Source organism: Oryx dammah, unplaced genomic scaffold (assembly GCF_014754425.2).
Source record: "Oryx dammah isolate SB20612 unplaced genomic scaffold, SCBI_Odam_1.1 HiC_scaffold_13, whole genome shotgun sequence".
NCBI lineage: Eukaryota > Metazoa > Chordata > Mammalia > Artiodactyla > Bovidae > Oryx > Oryx dammah.
This window is the reverse complement of record NW_024070197.1, coordinates 11,135,592-11,158,974: the sequence shown is the minus strand read 5'-3', so window position 1 is coordinate 11,158,974 and position 23,383 is coordinate 11,135,592. Positions and strand designations below refer to the sequence as shown.

General features: G+C 45.9%; 2 protein-coding genes across 2 annotated transcripts in view; both read left to right on the top strand.

Annotated features, from left to right (window-relative positions):
- Window positions 1-6,551: 6,551 nt before the first annotated feature.
- Window positions 6,552-20,929, top strand: C5AR1 (complement C5a receptor 1). Its single transcript, XM_040252437.1, has 2 exons — window positions 6,552-6,633; window positions 18,298-20,929. Exons 1-2 carry the CDS (start codon window positions 6,631-6,633, stop codon window positions 19,351-19,353), a joined length of 1,059 nt encoding a protein of 352 aa, XP_040108371.1. The 5' UTR covers window positions 6,552-6,630; the 3' UTR covers window positions 19,354-20,929.
- C5AR2 (complement component 5a receptor 2) overlaps window positions 6,596-23,383 on the top strand; it is a 30,456-nt gene continuing 13,668 nt past the window's right edge. The window contains exon 1 of the mRNA XM_040252438.1: window positions 6,596-6,633. The gene's annotated coding sequence lies outside the window, so the exon portion shown is untranslated. The remainder of the gene's footprint in view (window positions 6,634-23,383) is intronic.

Sequence of the window (23,383 nt, the reverse complement as noted above, 5' to 3'; positions counted from 1 at the left end):
TATGGGAATTCCTTGGCAGTCTAGCGGTTAAGACTCGGCACTTTCACTGCTGTGGGCCTGGGTTCAATTCCTGGTCAGGGAACTGAGATTCAAAAAAAAAAAGAAAAGAACTGGTAAGTTTTAAAGTCTGAGATGCTTCTGCTTTTCATACACTTAAACAATTTTAGAATTAGAAACTTCTAGAATTTTCAGAGTAGTAATAATAATAGCTCCCATTCTGAATTCCATCAGGGTTAGTACTTCTTATCTTTTTTTTGTCATTTTATAAATTGTATTTATTTATTTTGGCCATCCCATGCAGCAGGTGGGATTAATTCCTCTGACCAGGAATCGAACCCATGCCCCTGCCGTGGAACTGTGGAGTCTTAACCACTGGGCCATAGGGAAGTCTCAGCACTTCTTCACTGTTTCTGTTATTGTGAGATGCTAGGAACAGCACGGTCACCAGGCAGTGGCTTAGGGAGCTTTGGCTATTATTATTATTGCTGGTGGTGGTGTTTTCCGCCAGCCTTTGAGAGGCCCTCTCTTTGAGGCACCCTCCGGAGTTCTCCTCCCAGCCCTGCCCCTGGGGTTTATTGCCACCTCCTGGGTCTCAGTTTGCACAGTGTTGAAAGTTCTGGTGAACCAGTCTGGCCAGGGTCAGAAGACTGTATGGACCCAAGCATTGCTGCCTATAGTGAAGGAAGAAACAGACAGAGCTGGACTCCATCTTAGGCCAGGCTGCAAACATCAGGCTACACGCATGGTCAGCCTCCCAGTGGACTCTGAACTTTGTGCCTGGTGTCTATAGAAATGGCATACCAATGGGAAACCAGACCTCCCGGATGAAAGAGCCTCGGAACTCTCCAAAGCCTAAAAGAATACAGTGCTGCTGCTGCTAAGTCACTTCAGTCGTGTCCGACTCATACGCTAATTATCTCTAAACAAATTCCATTATGTTTATCGGGGCATGACCACAGGCCTATTGATAAATATCCACTGTTTAACTACCTAGGCTTATGACACATGAATCATGGGTTAACTTTGATCAGATCTCTCTTTTACCTTGCCCAGACTAGTTTCAAGGAATTTGGGGAAGTGGGTTTGAGTATGTACACTTAGGGTTTTCACAAAAACTGGTCAGGATCCTTGGCTAAGAGGAGACTCTGCCTTGGGCCCGTCAGTGTAATAAACTGTACTCCCTTATTTGCATTGTCCTTCTGAGTGAGTTTGTTTCCTGGAAAGCGTGGATGCAAACAATAGGTCCACCACATCCTGCCTTGGAAGCCACGGTGCCCACAGTTGAGAGCCTCTGCATAGATTGCTGACATCTGACCAGCTCTGGGCTTCCTGTGGCCCCTGGCAGGCTGGTGGCTGGCAACGGCTGCCCTTGGGGTGTGGTGGCTTCGGCCATCTGCTCAGCCCTGCCCCTTCAGATGGGATCAGCTCTGCACGGCCCTAGAGACTTAGGGTCACAAAACCCTATGAGTCTGTATGCCACTTGGTCATAACCTTTTTTCTGCTCTTGTCTTTCCATTGGGTAGATTTTAATCCTCTCAATGCACAATGTGAGAGTTGCGAGTTAAATTTTATTTGGGGGCAAAACGAGGGCTTCCCAGGTGGCACTAGTGGTAAAGAATCTGCCCGCCAATGCAGGAGACATTAGAGATGTGAGTTCGATCCCTGGGTCATGAAGATCTCCTGGAGGAGGGCATGGCAACCCACTCCAGTATTCTTGCCTGGAGAACTCGCATGGACAGAGGAGCCTGGTGGGCTAAAGTCCATGGGGTCGAAAAGAGTCAGACACGACTGAAGTGACTTAGCTCACATGCCTGAGGGCTGCAGCCTGGGAGATAGCACCTCAGATAGCTCTGAGAGACGGCTCCAAAGAGGCGGTGGGGAAAGGTCAATATATAAGATTTTGGTGGAGGGAGAGCTCAGTGCAAACAAGCACTTACTCTACAAGAGGTTTTCTGCAAGTCAGGAGGAGCTGATGTCATGATGAAGGGATTCAGTGCTTTTCTAGAGATGAGGAGTTGCAGGGGTTGGGATCGTGAAATCAGTTCCTGAAAATATCTAACTATCTAAGGACCTGTTCCACCAGTTTCCCTGGAGGGCAGAGTGCCTCACTCGCTACCCTGAATTCCCCTCAGGGCGTGTGGAAGGTCAACAGCTCAGCAGCACAGGGTTCAGTCATGGCAAATGCTCTCAGCAAGTGCCAATTTGTAGTTGAGACGGTAAAGGATCCACGTGCAATGCAGGAGACCTGGGTTTGAACCCTGGGTTGGGAAGATCCCCTGGAGGAGGGCCTGGCAATCCACTCCAGTATTCTTGCCTGGAGAATCCCCACAGCCAGAGGAGCCTGGCGGGCTGCAGTCCATGGGGTCACAAAGAGCTGGAGACGACTGAACGACTGAGCACACAGCACCTACTTAAATTTTTTTTTACTGAAATATAGTTTTTTTTTTTTCAATATAGTACATATATTTTCATTTTACAGATTTTTTAAATTAAGTGTGGGGAAAAGTTTGTGCTCAATTAGAGATCACAATCTATGGAATCCGAAGAACTAAGGTTTGAGTTCTGATTCTATCCAAACTGTTTCTGCTTCCTGCCCTTGAGTGAGTCATTCATCAATTCCTTCGTTTCTGAGGCAGACGGAGCAGTACTAGGATTTTCAGTCAGGCCAGGGCCCCATCACCCCTGCTTTGCTCAGGCATCAGCTGTAATTAAGAATACACTTTGCAGGACTTCCTTGGTGGTACGGAGTAAGACTCTGTACTCCCAAGGCAGCGGGGGCCTGGGTTCGATTCCTGGTTGGGGAACTAGATCCTGTATGCTGCAACAAAAGATCCCACGTGCTTCAACTAAGACCTGGAGCAGCCAAAGAAATAAATAAAGAATAGTGCATTTCGCTTAACACGATTTTTCCAATTTTTCCATGATTATTATTTGAACATATAATACAATAAAAAATTGTTGAGATGTTCTACAATCTTTTTTTTTTTTTTCAATAAGTCTTGGCAATCCGGTGTGTTTTATACTCAGAGCACATCTCAATTTGGACTCACCACGTTTCTATAACTCAGTAGTTGAATATGGCTGGTGGCTGCTGTGTTGAACAGCCTGGGTCTGGGTCTTGAGGAGCAGAATGAGGGGACACCAGCATCAAGGTTGCATGGGCTGATAGCGAAGCATGCTCTCTCTGCCCTGCGATTCCATTTTTAGAGAGCTGTCTGCAATAAATCCCCCTACACAGGCACCAGGATGCATCTGCTAGGGTGCTCCCTGTGATATGGACAAAAATACTGGAAATCACCTGAAGTTCCACCCACAGGAAAGCTTCAAACTAACAATGGACTTACAGCGCCATTAAAACAACATGAGGTGCTTCAGCACATTTACAAAAACATCGTTCTGAAAAAAGGTAATCAAAGCACGTTATGGGAACAGTTGATGAAATGGGAAGGAGGACGGCGGCTTACATCAGGTGACCTATTACACATTTCCTTATTGCTTTTATACTGTCCTGGCCACTTCTTGTTACATTTGAATTTGCACCACCATGAAGTGGCTCAGACGGTAAAGAATCTGCCTGCAATGCACCTGGGTTCGATCCCTGGGTTGGGAAGAGCCGCTGGAGAAGGGAATGGCAACCCACTCCAGTCTTCTTGCTTGGAGAATTCCATGGACAGAGGAGCCTGGCTGTTTACAGTCCATGGGGTCACAAAGAGTCTGACACGACTGAGTGACTAACACTTTCACTTTCAAAAAGTTGTAAGAATTATTCTGAGAAGCAGTTAATAACTTCTCCAAGGGTCCAGGACATAGAAAATGTTAAGAACCTGTGATTTTAAGGCAATGCCCAGTTCAGTTAGGTTCCTCAGTTGTGTCAGATTCTTTGCGACCCTATGGATTGCAGCATGCCAGGCTTCCCTTTCTATCACCAACTCCCAGAGCTTGCTCAAACTCATGTCCGTGGAGTCAGTGATGCCACCCAACCATCTCGTCCTCTGTCGTCCCCTTCTCCTCCTGCCTTCAATCTTTCCCAGCATCAAGGTCTTTTCCAATGAGTCAGTTCTTCGCATCAGGTGGAACTTCAGCTTCATCATCAGTCCTTCCAATGAATATTCAATATTCAGGACTGATTTCCTTTAGCAATGCCCAGCTGTGGTCCAAAAATCTTAATATATCAAGAGGGTATGGCCTGGCCTTCTGACTCTCCTCCAGCTCACGCGCCCTCTTAAGGTCAGAGTTGGTATAACAACCATGCATTCCTATCAGCAAAGAATCCCCTCTGCAAAGACCTTAAAATCCTTGCTGAGTCAAGTCCACAACACATGGCTTCATCTAGTGGAACCAAACTTTGCCAAACATCGTGCACTCACACGTCCATTCCCAAGCACAAACATCACATTTGTAAAAGTCTAGGAGAGTACATTCCAAACTGCTAAAGGAGTTTCAGAAGGGTGAAGGTGAGGGGATTTTTCAATGCTTTATTATGGGGAGGGGGGAAGGGGGGGGAGTACATTTCTGGATTGTTCAAATGTTTACATGGATCATCTCTGCTATCAAAAGAAAGCTAGATCTGCACAAATTGAAGTTTGCTGCAGAAGAATACCATTTGGGGAGGAAGGATGTGGGTGATCTATTGGAGCGTTGCAGATGAGCGTGGGAAAAATGAACCTGTTTCTACACTCACGCTCCAATCAGGCTCCACTGCTATAGACTGAAAAATCGTTCCCAGGGATGTTCGCCTCCTAATGACCGAAACCTGCAGGGTGACTTTATGTGGGAAAAGGGACGTGGCAGATAAACTAATGATCTTGACATGGAAGATTATCCTGGATTATTTAGGGGGTTCTTTTGGGGGGGCTGCACTGGGTCTTTGCAGGTGGCTCAGTGGTAAAGAATCCACCTGCCAATGCAGGAGAGGATGCAGGAGACTCAAGTTTGATCCCTGGGTCGGGAAGATTCTCTGGAGGAGGAAATGGCAACCTACTCCAGTATTCTTGCTTGGTGAATCTCGTGGACAGAGGAGCCTGGTGGGCTACAGTCCATGGAGTCGTAAAGAGTGGGACACGGCTGAGTGACTGAGCCTGCACACACGGGTCTCCGTTGCTTTGTGTGGGCTTTCTCTAGTTGCAGTAAGGGGAGGCTACTCTTCGTTGTGGGGCTCAGGTTTCTCATTGCGGTGGCTTCTCTCATTGCGGAGTGGAGGCTGTATGTGCCTGGACTTCAGTCATTGTGCCATGCAGGTTCAGTAGTTGCGGCTCTCAGACCTAGTCACTCCACAGCATGTGGAGTCTTCCAGGGCCGGGGATCAAACCCGTGTCCCCTGCATTGGCAGGCAGATTCTTATCCACCGCACCTCCAAGGAAGTCCCCTAGAGAGTTCTTAAATGTAATCACAAGGGTGCTTATACCAGGGAGGTGGAGGGAGACTTGTGACGTGCAGTTGGAAGGAAGGCGATGTCTCTGTCCTTAGAGGCAGGTATTGGAATGATGTGGCCAACAAGCCAAGGAATGCTGCCAGTCAGTGGAAATGAAAAAGGCAGGAACACACTCTCCTCTGGAACCTACAGAGGGAATGTAGCCCTGCTGACTTCTGGCCTCTAGAACTGTAAGAGGATACATTTCTATTGTTTTAAGTTACTCAGTTTATGGCGATTTATTCCAGCAGCAATAAGAAACTAATAACATAGTTTCTTCCCCACCCCAGACCCCAGCATGTTTCAGCAAGAACCCAGAAAGGGTGATGGCTCTTGCCTGGAAAATCCCATGGATGGAGGAGCCTGGTGGGCTGCAGTCCATGGGGTCGATGAGAGTTGGACGCGACTCAGTGACTTCACTTTCACTTTTCACTTTCATGCGTTGGAGAAGGCAATGGCAACCCACTCCAGTGTTCTTGCCTGGAGAATCCCAGGGATGGGGGAGCCTGGTGGGCTGCCATCTATGGGGTCGCACAGAGTTGGACACGACTGAAGCGACTTAGCAGCAGCAGCAGCAGCAGACAGGTAGACTGAATAGTCTTCAAGTACTGGGCCATCTTCACAGACTCGCTTTTCCTCTCTGGGTCTCAATGGAACCCAGTTGGGAGGCTGGGGCTCACAATCAATTCCCAATACCCAGGTTGAAGCCAATTGAACCCCTGAGCATTTTCAGGGCTACCTGGGGCCATAGAAGGAAAGAGTGTGTGTGTGTGTGAAGTCGCTCAGTCATGTCCGACTCTTTGTGACCCCATGGACTGCAGCCCACCACGCTCCTCTGTCCATGGGATTCTCCAAGCAATAGTACTGGAGTGGATTGCCATTTCCTTCTCCAGAAGGAAAGAGAGAGCCTCTCAAATGGGGGAACTCAAGGCCGGGAGAGGGGCCAGGTCTCGACAAGGTGGGAGTTTCTAACATCTGGCTTCCTTCCTCCTGGCACCTGCAACTTCCTCCTGGCCCCTTCCATGGAGCGGCTGGAGGAGGTGTTCAGGGTTCACTGGGTGTGTGCCTTGCGGAAGAAACCCCGAGCCCCAGACCAATGAGAACCCCAGAGGGGTAAGACGGGTCATTTCCTCTCTGGTTATCTGCACCCTCCCTTGGGGCTTGCAAGCCACAGCCCTTGGGAGCCTTTGATCAGAGGAGAATCTGGGAGAGACCTGAAGATGGTGAGTCTAGAGGGTAACGGGGGGCAGACACCCCCTATGTGTGTGCTCTCCCTTCTTGGTGCCATCTGCTCCCTTTTTCCTTCCTCCTCCTCCCAGTCCTTGACCTCTCCCCTTCTCTCCTCACCTTCCTCTCCCCCTCCAGGGCTGGGAAGCAGCTAAGGAGTAAGACTGTCAAGGAGTTATAGGGCCTGTGATTAGCTTCGACTTTTTCTTTCTGTTAAATAATCCCAAATAGTTTGAAGATTTTGTTTCTACACATTTTATTATTCACTCATGATTTTTTAAAATTAAAATGTTTTAATTCCTTTCTCTGCTCAGCTGATGCTGAGATCCATATTTAGTTTTATAAGCTAATCCCTGTGTTTTTTTGGCTCATGAGATTTTTTTTTTTTTTTTGGTCATGGAAATGTAGGAGTGGAATATTAATACATTTCACTTTAGTTCTGTAATGTCAGAATTTTTTTTTAAATTAAAAGATGGACTAGAGCTTTTTCTTTGTGAATACTAATAATTAAAAAAAAAAAAAAAGTCCCAAATCCTTAAAGGGTATTCAGTGAAAGGACCGTCCCTGCCCAGAGACTCAGATTCCTTATAGCTCTGGTTTCTTGTAACCAGAAAATTGGGGGGGGGTGGAATTAGGGCAACAGTTTGTGGCTAACACTTCTGGAAACAGTCCATGACAGTGTAGGGAGTAAAGAGTATTTTGACATGGAGATCATACTGAAACTAGGTTCAAATCCTGCCTATCTTGTGTAAGAGCTGGAGAGACTCGTCTGTCTGAGCCTCCTTCTCCTTGTCACTAAGATGGGGATAGTCACCCTACAGAGCGAAATCTGTATCATAGGGTCATGGAGAGAGTTCAGTGAGATGATACATGGGAAGCGCTTTCAGCAGTGGCTGGCATACAGCTGGCTCTCAATGCCTGTGATGTGTCTATCCTTTCTACCCTACAAAGAGAAGTCTTTTTTTACATGATATCCTACATCTCGCTTTTTTTTCTTACGTGAATAACTTATAATATTATTGACAACCTCCACCTGCATGCCAAGCACTGTGCTAGGCACTTGACGTTTACAAACTTCAGCTTAATCTGTGAGAAACATACTGTTGTATCCTGGTGTGTTTCAGGGAAATTCCCTTTTTCTTTTTATCAGCTGTGTGATATGCCAGTGAGAGTTTCCATTGCTTATCAGTGGAAATTTAGCTGTTTGTAATTAGAAAATTCCCTGGTGGTCCAGTGATTAAGATTCAGTACTTTCACTGTCATGGGTCTGGGTTCGATCGCTGGTCAGGGAGATAAGATCCCACAGGCTGGGCAGCCAAAAACAAACAACAAAAAAAACCGCAAACCCTAAAACACCAGAATTATATCTTTGGATTCATGTCTGGGTTTTCAGAACTGCAAATGCTGAATTTAAGACGTAGACAATTTTTATTTTAACAGATATTGCCAAAACCTGTACCAATTTATATTCCTCATCTTCAGAGCAGGAGAGTATGTACTTGTCTAGACACCCATCTGCATGTTTAGATGGAACTATTTTTGCTTTTTGCCAACCTGAAAGGTAGTTCATCGCATCCTGAAAGGATCCGGAGGTTTGTCTTTTTCACAGTTTTTAAAATGCAAATACCTGTGTTTCTTTGTGCTCAGGGATGTTGAGTCTCAAAGACTGTGCAGATTCAAGAGGATGAGTCGAGATGCTCACCCCCACTCTTGTATCCCAGTTTCCGAGGATGCCCTAGTGGTTTTATGTGGGCTGTGGGTGGACTGTTTAAAGACATTGTGTCCATGTAGAAATGGGGAGAGGGATGTTCCGGAAAAAAAAGCAGCCCGTGCCTTCTGTGTATTTCCTGGGCCTGACAGCATCTCTGAGTCTATTATTTCCGCCGTAAAGAAGGGGACAGTTGGCAGGACGTTCTCTGCCCTGAAGATGGCAAGACGGAAGCCCGGTGAGGGAGGGAAGGGGCGTGTGGCCCCTCTTAGCTCTCCTACTTTTCTTCCTCCTCTGGGGATCACTCCCATCTTTGCTGGCCTGAGTCCCTGCCCCAGCCTCCTCTCTGGTCCTCTTGCCTCTAATCTCACCTCCCCACAGCAGCCAGAGGAACCTTTCTGAACAAGAACTCTCCTCTAGTCCCTCTGTGACTCAAAGACCACTTGTGGCTCCCCATGACCCCAGGATAAAATGCATCTCCTTTAACATGACATCTGTGGCTCCTCCAACCTCCTCCTGGCTACCTGCCAGCCTCGCTGATGTTCTTTCGCCTTCTGGTGTGTGACATCCTCCCTGTTTCCGTGTGACCCTTTGCCTTGAAGGCATGCCCCTCACTCCCACCACACCTGAGGCCTGGTAACCTCTCAGAGAAGGTTCTAGGGTTGCACTCTGTGAAGGTCTCTCCTACCTCTGTCACTTGCTAACAGTGAGGACCTGGAAAGGTCTCTTAAGCTGTCTGTAGCCTCAGTTTTCTCATCTGCAAAATGGGTGTTGCAATGGCAAAAAAAGAAGAGCTGATACATGAAAAGGACTTAGAACTTGGTGATTCTGATTGCTTTTCTCCTAAGCATCTTCTCCTTAGCCCTCTCCTCCTCTGATCCATTCATGAGTCCTCACACTCACCACTCTAGTGCAAACCACCATCATCCCTCACCACAGCTGGACAATTCCAATCACCTCTCCTTCTCAGCTTCTGATCTGGCCCTTTCTCCACACAGTAGGCAAGGGCTCTTAAAATGAGCCTATGATCTTAGGAAAAAAAGAATACCCGCCTTTGGGCTTGTTGTAGCGTAAACACTGTGGTTAGAGAATTAACAAACTAACACCTAGGAAGCACTTAGGAATCACTTAGGAGCCTGCGACCGCTGGAGTCTGAGACGCAGCCACCAGCCACACGGGGCTGGTGAAACTTAATTAAAATGACAGCAAAGTACAAGTTCAGTTCCCAGACACACCTGCCGAATGTCACAAACTCCACGGCCACAGGTGACTGGCGGCTACCATCCTGGATGGCACACCTCTGGGACAGTCCCATCAGTGCAGAAATTTCATTTGGACCATGTTGCAGTGTTTTCTTTTTTTTTCATTTCTACTTAATTCTTTGTTGTTGCTTAGTGGCTAAGTCATGTCCGACTTTTTTTGTGACCCCATGGACTGTAGCCCTCAAGGCTCCTCAGTCCATGGGATTTCCCAGGCAAGGATACTGGAGTGGATCGCGCGGGGTTGTGGCTTGATTTTTCCAACACCCTTCTCCTGATCCCCCACCAGGCTGGATTCTCGGTAGAACACGCTCAGTTCCCATGCCTGGTGACTAATTTCCCTCTCGCGGGAGACCATAACCTCTCCAAGGACAGGTGCCAGGTACGTCAGGAGCCAATCTCTAGTCCGCTAACATTTATGAGATGAAGAAATATGCTTAGACTCTTTCCTAGACTCAGAATGGCACTTGTGTGTGCTCAGGTGCCAAGTCGTGTCCCACTCTTTGAGACCCCATGGACTGTAGCCCCCCAGGCTCCTCTGTCCACGAGATTCCCCAGGCAAGAATACTGGAGTGGGTTGCCATTTCCTTCTCCAGGGGATCTTTCTGACCCACGGAGCAAACATGCAACTCCAGCTTGGCAGGTGGCTTCTTTACTGCTGAGCCACCTGGGAAGCCCCTTCTAGAATGGTAGAACCACAGATTCTTTAGTAGAGGCTGTATAATATCCATTTCTGGGGAGAGGGGAATGGGTGGTATTTTCATTGACGTGGCTCTACATACCAGAAGAACAAAAGCATATATGGTGAGGGGCTTCCCTGGCAGTCCAGTGGTTAAGGTTCTGTGCTGCCAATACAGCGGATGCCGGTTCGATGCCCGGTCAGGGAACTAGGATCCCACAGGCCTCTTAGCGGGGACCAACCCCACCCCCTCTCCCCCCAGAAAGTATACCAACCTCCTACTTCCCTTCCCCTGGGGCAATCACTCTTCCAGATTTCCTCTGCCTGCTTCTGGAGCTAGTCTGTGCAGACACTTAGGAGAGAGAAATTGACAGCGGGGAAGTGGTGAGGAGGGGAGAGGGGGTTGGGAGGAGAGAGAAAGAGAGGAAGAATGGCTCCTCTTTGGTAGGTAGTGTTGCTTCACACACTGTTCTTACTTGTCCTGTTTCAGCCTAGATCTTGGAGTTCTTTCCACACCCACCCTTAGGTAAACTTCCTCATTCTTTTGCTGGTTGCATAGAATTGTTTTGCCTGAAAGTGTCATCATTATTGAGCCAGTCGCCTCTTGCCTGGACGCTTCAGCTGTTTCCCTTCTTTATAGAGATACAGCCATGACTAAACTTTGCAAGCCATTTACATCAGGAGGATCCTAAAAACCGCAGAGCGTTAGAATCAGCATCTTTTTCCTGCCCTTGTGAAGTCAGTGAGAGGGAAGGGCTGCGTGAGCTCATCCCAGGCGAGGATCTTTGTCAGCTGATGTGAGGGATAACGGTGAGCGTGAGAGCAGGGGGTGGGGAGGCGTCCCCCTTCTGGGGCCTGGATTATTCTGCAGCATAGTCCAGAGCTTGTGAAACGAGCAGAGATCGAAGTTAGCTGCATGTTATCATGTCCGAGGTGGACACTTAAATCATTTAACTACCTGCTACAGTGCAGGGTACCCCTGGACAGGATCTGGGGCCTCTTGCCATGCCCAGCATTGACCCTTTCGTGATCTGAGCTTGGGGGTCCCAGAGAAGAAAAAGGGAGGTCAGGGTGCTGGGGGTGAGGATGGTCAGGTGGGTGACTCAGGGCAGAGTCTCTTTATCAGTGGAAATAAAGCAACCATTTTAACTTTTTGGAAACATCTTCACAATTACAGAAAAAATTACAAGAATAGTACAGGGAACTTCCATACTCTCTTGACACAGATTCTCCAGGTTTGCTCTATCTATCCGTCCCTTCTATTGATTAATCTATCATCTACCACCTTTTCTTTCTTTTCTGAACCAGTTGAGAGGAAGTTGCAGGCATCTTTTGCTCCTAACTATCTCAGGGTCTCCTTCTCAAACACAAAGACATTCATTTACCCGAGTACAGTGATCACCATCAGGGAATTTAGCATTTGATGTGATACTGTGATCTAGTCCAGAGATCAAGTTAAAACTTGCTCCGTGGTCCGAATAATGGCCTTCAGAGTGAATTTGTCTTTCCTGCTCCAGGCTGCGGTCCAGGATGTCACATCACATTTGGGTGTTCCGGTCTTTTAGTCCCTACTCATCTGGAACAGTCCTTTGGCCCTTCCTTATCTTTAGGACACTGGCATTTTAATTTTAATCAACCAAAATGCCACAAAATTTATACTTCGCCATTTTGAAGTGCACCATTCGGCGGCACTAAGTACATTCCGTGTTGCCCAATCACTGCGTTCGTGCTAAGTTGCTTCAGTCGTGTCCAACTCTTTGTGACTCTATGGACCATAGCCCACCAGGCTCCTCTGAGCATAGCGTTCTCCAGGCAGGAATACCGAAGTGGGTTGCTGTGCCCTCCTCTAGGGGATCTTCCTGACCCAGGGATTGAATTCAAGTCTCCTGGGTTGCTGTGCCCTCCTCTAGGGGATCTTCCTGACCCAGGGATTGAATTCAAGTCTCCTGCCTTGCAGGCAGATTCTTTACCACGGAGCCACCAGGGAAGCCTTGTCCCCAACACTTCATGTATTTCCAGAAACTATTCATCACCCTCAAAACAAACCCTGTACCCACTAAGCAGTCCCTCCCTGCTCCTGCTCCCCTAGCTCCAGGCTGTTACAAGCACATCTCCCATCTCTATGGATTTGCCTATTTTAGACATTTTATATAAATGGAATCATATAGTATGATTCTGACTTCTTTCACTCAGCATAATGTTTATGAGCTTCATCCACATTGTAGCTTATGTCAATATTTCATCCCTTTTATGGCTGAATAATATTCCACTACATGGATATACCATACCCAGTTCATCCACTCTTCGGATGAACTGACCTTTCCCCTTTGAATAATTTGATCTCCGCTATGGCCATACCAGCACATATGCTGGACCATCAGCCTGGCTGACCTGGTTGACCTTAAGGAAACATAAAGGAACTAGAAATTAAAAAGAATGGTTCAGAGAAAGATCTGAGCTCTCCGATAATTGTAAGATCAATGGGAAATTAGAGCATTGCCATTTCTTATCTCCCTACTGTGTACTGGGCACTTTGCCAGGTTCTTGAACATTTTTCATCTTATTTAATCTATGAGCTGGGTGTTTAGTGGGTCAAAACCTCAGCCTGCAGATTCAAGTACCCTAAAAATCCAGCTCTGAATATTTCTGTAATAATGATCTGTGTTTTTCTCTGCCTCCTTTCCCTGGGCTGGTGACAAAATCACCTTCAGGGATGGGCTCCAGGGACCGCAGAGTTTGCCCTTTGGGTGTCCTTGGAGGCCCCCTTCCAACCTCTGAAACTGCCCAAGGGCAGCCTCTCTGGGTTTGCATACCAATCTAAAGAAAGTTGAATTCCCATCTCGATGACTGGAACAGGCTACTTCATCTTCCGGTGCCTCTGTCTTCTTGTCAATAAAATGGGCTCATTCATAGGACCTACTTGTAGGGTTGTGGTCAGGACTGAAAGAGCTAATGCTGTACTTAAACACAGTAGATGCTTGATAAACACTGGCTGCCTTAGTGTGATCACTCCCCATCCTGCATGGGGATTTTTCTTTTGCCTGTGTCTAGTACCTCCGGGTTATTGTTTTGTGTCCAAGGCTGTTCCTCATTCACCTGCTGCTCTTTCTCTCTTTGGAGGGGGATATGACACTTCCTGGCAAGAAAGTTCTTTATTATGGAAAATATCAAACACACGAAAGCAGAGAGAATAAAGTTGTGAATGTCCAATGTACTCATGACCCAGCTCCCACAGTTATCAACACTTTGTCATTCTTAGTCATCCTTGGTCCTCCCTCCTTCCCTCCTCTCTTCCTTTTTTTTTTTTTTCCTGGAATTTTTAAAGCAAAACCAAAACATCCTATTTCACCTGCTATGTGAAACCTCTATCAGAAACTGTCTTCTACCACTTTTTGAAAACATAAATACAATATCCTATCACCCTCAATAGCATAAGCAATGGTTCCTTACTATTGTTGGATATCCAGTCTATTTTAAAATCTCCCAGATGTCTCCAAAATATCTTATTTTCCATACGACTATTCCAATCAGGATCCAGCCTTGGTCTCCGTATTATCTTTGGTATATCTATGTCCTAAATCTCTCTCTCCTTTTAACATTTTTACTACAGTATAGTGGTCTTCCCAGGTGGCCCAGTGGTAAAGAATCCACGTGCCAAAGCAGGAGACACAAGAGATGTGGGTTCGATTGCTGGGTTGGGAAGATCCCCAGAAGGAGAAAATGGCAACCCACTCCAGTATTATTATTATTTTTTTTGTATGTGATTAACAGGTCTTTTATTGGTAGTAAACTAGAGCAAACAATCAGAATAGTACATGTGCAGTATTCAGTACACACAATAAAAGTTGCTGCTGCTGCTGCTAAGTCATTTCAGTCATGTCCGACTCTGTGCGACCCCATAGATGGCAGCCCACCAGGCTTCCCCGTCCCTGAGATTCTCCAGGCAAGAACACTGGAGTGGGTTGCCATTTCCTTCTCCAATGCAAGAAAGTGAAAAGTGAAAGTGAAGTCTCTCAGTCGTGTCCAACTTTTCACGACCCCATGGACTGCAGCCCACCAGGCTCCTCCGTCCATGGGATTTACCAGGCCAGAGTACTGCAGTGGGGTGCCATTGCCTTCTCTGACAAAAGTTAAAGGAATTAAAAACCTATATAAAACAAAACACTGGAGAAAAAAAATTGTGCAGCTTAAGAGAGACAGTGGGAAACATCCTCTCCATCCTGTGATTACAACTTGTACTCTGTACCCAACAGACCAAAATAATACAGACTTTTTAGTACTGATTGTATTTAAGAGGATTAAACACATTTTCTAAGAATCTTGCAATGACAAATAAGGGATTCTTTCTCTGGTAAAGCAAACCTTTAAGGGTGGAAAGTGGGGATTATGGAACTGACTACTATTTTGTAACCATTTTAAATAATTTCCCATTTTCCAAACACTGCTTTCACAACAGAAGTGTTTTACACTTGCACAATATTAATTACTTTGTTATATATGGAAGCCTGTGGTAGGCTGATTACACAATAAGGCTGCAAACAACCAGTGGTACTTTTCTGATGTCACAAGAGTACATAAAACTGAAACATCACCAAAAGTACATAAAAAAACTCATCAACATAAACAGCGAAGTACATCAAAAATATAATCAGGAAAAAAATACAATTGCTAAAAAGTGGTTTAGGGCGGAGCCACTGTCTACCCAGTGGCTTCAAATGGCAATTAGTGTTCATAGCAAGTCTGGATGACTTTACAGGACCCTTCTACAATACTGACTAATGCACCCTTTTAACATGTGCGTTACACAGGCTGCAACTTCACAAAGAGATGCTGATGTCGTTACTAAATGAGACACTCTTAACCCTCACATTGGCTTTGTCACCAGCTGGAATTATCACCTTACCACTCCAGTAATCTTGCCTGGAGAACTCCAGGGACGGAGGAACCTGGCGGGCTACAGTCCATGGGGTTGCAAAGGAGTCCAATACGATTTAGCGACCAAACAACAATAAATAGTTGATTTACAATGCTGTGTTAGTTTCTGCTGTATGGCAAAGTATATCAGTTATATGCACATATATTTCGCTCTTTTTTAGATTCTTTTCCCAAATAGGTCATTACAGAATATTGAGAAGCGTTCCCTGTGCTCTACAATAGGTCCTTATTAGTTGTCTATAAATCTCTTCTAATCCACGACACTTTCAGTCCCATTTTTTTCCCCTTCCTATTTTAAAAATGCCATTTATTTGTGAGAGAAACAATACCATTTGTCTTGCAGAGTTTCCTGAGCTCTGATTGGGCTGGTTTTGTCTCTGTGGTTATTTATCATATTCCTCTCTCACCTGCTTTTCCTGTAAACTGGTAGTTTTAGATCTAAGACCTTGATTCACATTCTTTATTATTTTTTTTTTTTTTGCAAAAATTACTCCATGGATGGTGCTGGTTTAGTTGCTAAGTCGTGTCTGACTCTTGTGACACCATGGGCTGTAGCCCACCAGGCTCCTCTGTCCTTGGGATTCTCCAGGCAAGAATACTGGCGTGCATTGCCGTTTCCTTCTCCATGGTATCTTCCTGATCCAGGGATCAAACCCGCGTCTACCATATAGCAGGCAGATTCTTTACTGAATGAACTGTGAGGGAAGCCCTGGTGCTGTATCGTCGTTTTACCGCATCACATCAGAACAGATATCACTCATCTCTCTTCGAGTGCTGAGGTTGATGGGAGGGCCTGCGGTGCCAGCACCGATTTATTGCAAGATTCCTGTCTGTTTTTTACATGATGGTTTTATTAGACGTTTTTGTTCATCATCCAGATCCATATTTCTTTAAGTTTATCATCCCTTCTGCAGGAATTATTTTTAGAGTCTTCTCTAAAGAAGGACCTCCCACAATGACTCTATTTCTCTGTAATAATACTCTGTATAGAATGGCAGGATAAGTGCTTGATTCATTCCCTTTTCAGAATAAAAATGTGACCAAGGACTTACTTGATTTTATTATCATTATGAACTCATAGATCTTTATTATTAATATGTATTTTATTCCATCAGTTATTATCATTATTATTAAATACTCAAATTGTCCTGTCTTCTGGCTAGTGTGGCTTTGAGTGGCTCTGATGGGCAAGCTCCTTGCTACCTCATAGCTCAGTTGGTAAAGAATCCGCCTGCAATGCAGGAGACCCCAGTTGGATTCCTGGGTTGGGAAGATCCACTGGAGAAGGGAAAGGCTACCTACTCCAGTATTCTGGCCTGGAGAATTCCATGGACTGTATAGAGTTGGACATAACTGAGTGACTTTCACTTTCACTTTCTGGCTAGTGTGGGCTCTCTCAGGCTCTCTCTCTTTTTTGTTTTTCTGCCACACCATGTGACATGTGGGATCTTAATTCCCTGACAGGGATCAGACCTGCACCAACTGCATTGGAAGGTCGAATCTCAACCACTGGACCATCGGGGAAGTCCTCTTGATATGTCCCTATTGTTACTTAAACTTTTTCTTACTTTCTAGTGTGAGATGTTCTGGCCTCATCTTGGATATTTTCTGTCCCAGGACAGGAACCAACTTTTCTCCAAGGAGCCCCAGCTCTTCTGACTTGTTGTTGTTCAGTTGCTAAGTCCTGTCTGACCCCATGGACTGGAGCATGCCAGGCTTCCCTCTCCTTCACTATCTCCTGGAGTTGCTCAAACTCATGTCCACTGAGTCGGTGATGCCATCCAACCATCTCATCCTCTGTTGCCCCCTTCTCCTTCTGCCCTCAATCCTTCCCAGCATCAGGGTCTTTTCCAGTGAGCCAGCTCTTCACATCAGGTGGCCAAAGTATAGAGCTTCAGCTTCAGCATTGGTTCTTCCAATGAACATTCAGGGTTGATTTCCTTTAGGCTTGACTGGTTTGATCTCTTTGCTGTCCAAGGACTCTCAAGAGTCTTCTCCAGCACCATAGTTTGAAAGCATCAGTTCTTTGGCGTTCAGCCTTTTCTATGGTCCAACTCTTGACTATACTTAAAATACTGCATTGCTTGATATGTTTGCATGACAGTGTCAACCTGCAAATCACCCTCAGCTGGGAATGAAAACTGTGGGCTCATCTGAAGATCCCTCTTGCGTAACAAAGCAGGGTCATAAACCAAACAAACGACTGCAGCAGATTGCCTTTATTTTTTTCCACCGTGGAATTTTTTTGGAGAGGCATTAATTTTGATTCTTTAAATATTGCCTTAAGATATTATGTTTCTTCACTGATGTACACCTGAAATTAACACATGGTAAATAAACTATAAAGTGAAAGTGAAGTCACTCAGTCGTGTCCGACTCTTTGTGATCCCATGGACTGTAGTCTAGCAGGCACCTCCTTCCATGGGATTCTCCAGGCAAGAGTACTGGAGTGGGTTGCCATTTCCTTCTCCAGGGGATCTTCCCGACCCAGGTATCAAACCTGGGTCTCCTGCATTCCAGGCAGATGCTTTAATCTCTGAGCCAGTAAAAATTAAAAAAAAAAAAATTAAGTAATAGTTCAAGATTTGGGCTATCAATTTTGGAATTCCCTGCATGTGATTATTAGTTCATTCTCCTCGAAGTATTTTTAAAATTATTTATTTATTTTTGGTGGTGCTGGGTCTTCATTGCTGCCTATGGGTTTTCTCTAGTTGGGGTGAGCAGGGGCTACTCTCTTAATTGCGGTGGGCGGGCTTCTCATTGCGATGGCTTCTCTTACTGTGGAGCGGGGGCTCTAAGGCACACAGGTTCAGTAGCTGTGGCTCTCGGGCTTAGCGGCTCCGTGGCATGTGAGACCTTCCTGGACCAGGGATCGAACCCACGTCCTCTGCATTGGCAGGCGGATTCTTAACCACGGGACCACCCACATCCCAGCTGGCTGTCAGGCCGCAGCATCCCTGTTTCCCCGGGAGAAACCTGAGGCTTAAAGAAATGGCGTGATGGGCTTTGAGTGGCTCTGAAGGGCAAGCTCCTTGCAACCTGCCACTTACACTCTCCCTGCCTCTCTGATTCCACCCAGGACTCCATGGCTCTCAGCACTCCTGATTACTCTGATTATGACAAATGGACCTCAAACCCCGATGACCGGGTGGATTACTCTTCCTACACCCACAGACTTCGTGCCCCAGATGTGATTGCCCTGGTGATCTTCGCGGCCGTCTTCCTGATCGGGGTGCCTGGCAATGCCATGGTGGTCTGGGTGACAGGGTCCGAGGTCAAGCGGACTGTCAACGCCATCTGGTTTCTCAACCTAGCGGTGGCCGACTTCCTCTCCTGCCTGGCACTGCCCATCTTGTTTACATCCATTATCCAGCACAACCACTGGTACTTTGGTGACACTGCCTGTCGAATCCTGCCCTCTCTCATCCTTCTCAACATGTACGCCAGCATCTTACTCCTGACCACCATCAGCGCCGACCGCTTCCTGCTGGTGTTCAATCCTGTCTGGTGCCAGAATTACCGAGGGGCCCGTGTGGCCTGGGTGGCCTGCGCCGTGGCCTGGAGCTTGGCTCTGCTGCTGACCATACCTTCCTTTGTGTTCCGTCAGGTCTACGTAGAGCACTACCCGCCCAAGACGATGTGTGTTGTTGCATACGGTAGGGGCCATGAATATGCGGAGAAGGCCGTGGCCATCGTCCGGCTGGCTGTGGGCTTCCTGGGGCCGCTGGTCACGCTTACAATCTGTTACACCTTCCTCCTGCTTCGGGCATGGAGCCGCACTGCCACGCGCTCCGCCAAGACGCTCAAAGTGGTGGTGGCCGTGGTGACCAGCTTCTTTGTCTTCTGGCTGCCCTACCAGGTGACGGGGATGATGCTGGCCTTTTTCCGGGCGCACTGGGACAGCTTCAAACTCGTGTCCAGTCTGGATGCCCTGTGCGTCTCCCTAGCTTATATCAACTGCTGTATTAACCCCATCATTTACGTGTTTGCCGCCCAGGGCTTTCACGCGCGGTTCCTGAAGACCCTCCCCGCCAGGGTCCGCGGCGTGTTGACTGAAGAGTCGGTGCGCAGGGAGAGCAAGTCCCAGACGCTCTCCACGGTGGATACCCCGGCCCTGAAGAGCCAGGCGGTGTAAGGGGAGGCCTCTCTGTAACGCCAGCTTTCCGGGGCTCCGCCAAACTTCCAGTCCATTCACTTTGCTTTTTGAAACAGCCCGGGACACGGTGGGCGGTGTTGGTTGAACGAATTTGCCACCTTTTCCTTCCATCTCTCCTGGACTAGTCCTGCTTCTTCTCGGCGCACCCATCTTATCGTTCTTCATTTTCCAAGGTTGATAAGTTCTTCTAGGACCCCTCCCTGCCCCAACCTTTCCATTCAAGGACTTTGGAAAACAAACAGCAACCAACATACCTGGAACCCTCCCATAGAATAAGACGTTCCTGTGCAGAGCGTGTGAAGATATCAGATAGCAGAACAAAAAGAAACACTCAAACTTTGAACAGCAACGAAAAAAGAGTTCTGTATTTATTTTACGGAGAGTTGACCAAAAAAAAAAAAAAAAATCTATGTATATAAAACTGGAATCTCAAAAGTTATTCTTGTTTAGGACAAAGCAAAAATCCATGGACTGGGCTTCACTAGTAGCTCAGTGGTAAAGAATCTGCCTGCCAGTGCAGGGGACAGGAGTTTGATTCCTGGAGGGGGCGGGGAGGCGGGGAGATCCCATGAGCCTTGGGACATCTAAGCCCACGTGCTGCAACTATTGAGCCAGAGACCCCGTGCTCCACAACAAGAGAAGCCTCCACACCATAAATAGAGAGTAGCCCCTGCTCACTGCACCTGGAGAAAGTCCACGCAGCAGGGAAGACCCAGCACAGCCATAAATAACAAAACAAAGAAATAAAAAATTTAAATCCATGGACCAATCTCAGCTTTGGAGAGTGAGTTGGTTTAAAGAGAAACAGTAAGGGCCTTCCCTGATGGTCTTGTGGTTGAGTCCATGTTTCCACTGCAGGGGGTGTGGGTTCCATCGGGGTCAGGGAACTAACATCCCACATGCTGTGTGATGTGGCAAAAAAAAAAAAAAGAGAGAAGCAGTAAGTTAGTATATTACTTCACTAGGTTAAAAAAAAAAAAAAAAAGAGTATTAAGTAAAAAGATGTGATGTGGTTATGGAGAAAAGCAACCAGTGCGGAAGGTACCTAGGGTTGGGAAACACTGGTTGGGTCCCTCCAGGGGGTGGAGTCCCAGGGGAATTTGCTCTTTGGGGCTGTCAATTGATGTTCTGTCTGCCCTGAAAAAGAAAACTAACTGTTTAATTTTGACCTTGTTTAGCGTCTCATGAGGTTGGGTTGTAAGTGATAATACGAAAGTGATTCTGCGTGTCTTTGACCTGTCTCCTGTAACAGGAACATCTTTCAAAATGGCATTACAGAATCACAACCGAGATGTTGACATGGATATGGCCAAGGTGCCGGATGTTTCTGTAGCTGCCAAATCCCTTGTGACATCCTTTTCTAGCCACCTCCACTGCCCTCTACCCTCCCCAGCTTTGTCCCCAGGCCCTGGCAACCATGAATCTGCTCTCCATCTCTGTCATTTGATACTTTCGAGAATATTGTATCGATGGACTCATATAGCATGTAACCTGTGGACTTTTAGATCGATGGTATGCACCAGTTGAAAAATGAAAATAAAGAATAAGTGTAGAAGTGTGTTGTTTATACTTGACCTGGAAATATTCCTACTTAGTGGTTTTGTGTGTGTGTGTGTCTTCATTGGCTAGGAATAGTGTACAGACAGCAGACAGCGCTGTCCAACAGAAATGCGATATGAGCCACAGAAGTATAAAATTTTCCAGTAGATACATGAAAACATTTAAAAATAATAAAATAAAAATAAAAAACAATAGCAATATATTTAATGTTGTTGTTCAGTAGCTAAGTTGTGTCTGACTCTTTGCAACCACATGAACTGCAGCACTCCAGGCCTCCCTGTCCATCACCAACTCCCGGAGGTTACTCAAACTCATGTCCATTGAGTCGATGATGCCATCCAACCATCTCATCCTCTGTTGCCCCCTTCTCCTCCTGGGTCTATTCCGATGAGTTGGCTCTTTGCATCAGGTGGCCAAAGTATTGGAGCTTCAACTTCAGCATCAGTCCTTCCAATGACTATTCCGAGTTGATTTCCTTTAGGATTGACTGGCTTGATCTCCTTGCTCTTCAATAATGTAATGCAATTATGTTATACTAACAACAAGGATATGAATGCTATATTAATTATATTATAATAATTTATTACATATCACATGATATATGAATATAAACATATTGTGTAAATGTATTATATAATAATGTTTACAACTACATGATATATAATTATATAACATAAACCATATAATACTATATTAATGTATATATGTATGAATATATTATAGTAACAACAATAATAATATAGTAATAATAATTTATGTTGCTATATAAAAATATATATAATATAAATCATAATAATAATATAGTTAATAATATATTTTGTTTAACTCAGTATTTTTATTTCAGCATGTAATCAATGTGAAAAATTATTACTAAGATCTTTTACATTTTACATTCTTTTTTACACTGAAGTATAGCTAATTTACAATGTTATGTTAGTTTAAAGTGAACAGCAAAGTGATTCAGTTATACATATATATATATACATATTATTTTTCAGGTTCTTTTCTATTATAGGTTATTACACGGTGATGAGTGTCATTCCCTGTGTTATACAGTAGGCCCTCGATGTTTACCTAGTTTATATGTAGTAGGGGCCGGGGGGAGCCTGGCAGGCTGCCGTCTATGGGGTCTCACAGAATGGGACACGACTGAAGCAACTTAGCAGCAGCAGCAGTGTGCATATTGGAGAAGGCCATGGCTCATACGGTAAGAGCTTCCCACGTGACGCAGTGGTAAAGAATCTACCTGCCAATTCAGGAGACACAGATGTGGGTTTGATCCCTGGGTTGGGAAGATCCCTTGGAGTAGGAAAATGGCAAGCTGCTTCAGTATTCCTGCCCGGAAAACTCCATGGACGGAAGAGCCTGGTGAGCTATAGTCCGTGGGGTGGCAAAGAGTTGGGCATGACTGCGCACGCACTCATGTGTATGTGTTAATCCCAGACTCCTAATTTGTCTCTCTCCTCCGCGCCTTGCTATCCTTTCTGGTAACCATAAATCTGTTTTCTATGCCTGCGAGTCTACTTTTGCTTTGTAAATAAGCTCATTCGTGTGACTTTTGTTGGTTCCACCCGTGAGTACCGTCATATGATACTTGTATTTCTCTCCCTGATTTACTTCACTTAGTAGGATCATCTCTAGGCCCATCCGTGTTGCTGCAGATGGCTTCATTTCATTCTAGTTTATGATTGAGTAATATCCCTATGTATGTATTTATATACCACATTTTCTTTATCCATTCATCTGTCAGTGGACCTTTAGGTAACTTCCATGTCTTGACTTTTGTGAACACTTCTGTTATGAACATTAGGGTGCGTGTGTCTTTTCAAATTAGAGATTTCTCCAGACATATGCCTGGAAGGGGATTGCTGGGTCATATGGCAATTCTAATTTCAGGTTTCTTTCTTTCTTTTTTTAAGGAACCTCCATACTGTTCTTCATAGTGGCTGTACCAATTTACTTTTTTGGGGGGGGTAGGGTGGGTACTAAGTCTTCAAAATCCTGGGTGTGAGTTACACTCACAGTACATCTCCATTCAGACTGGCATATTTCAAGTGGCCAGGGAGCCACACAGAGGTGGTGGCCCCTGAATACGACAGTCACGTAGATATCAGCTCCTTCTTTCTCTTTGCAAGAGCTGGCTGAGTCTAGGGAGCAGCCTCAGCACGGGACACTGGGTGTGGATGTTGTCTGATTTTGATGAGAACTGCAGCTGAATCCTGCTATTACCATGTTGTTGTGTCTGCCTTGGGGATGATTTTATTAGAAGATGTTGTGTGAGCACCTAGAGTGCCAGGTGCTCGGCAGGACTTCCAGAAAAGGTTGTGCGTGCGTTTTGATAGTAAATGTTGGTGCCCATACAGACCCTCTGGCAGCAAGGTCATTGGGGGAAGAACTGAGCCCCAGCTACCTTCTGCTCCGGTACCCTCATAAAGATGCTTGTGACCTT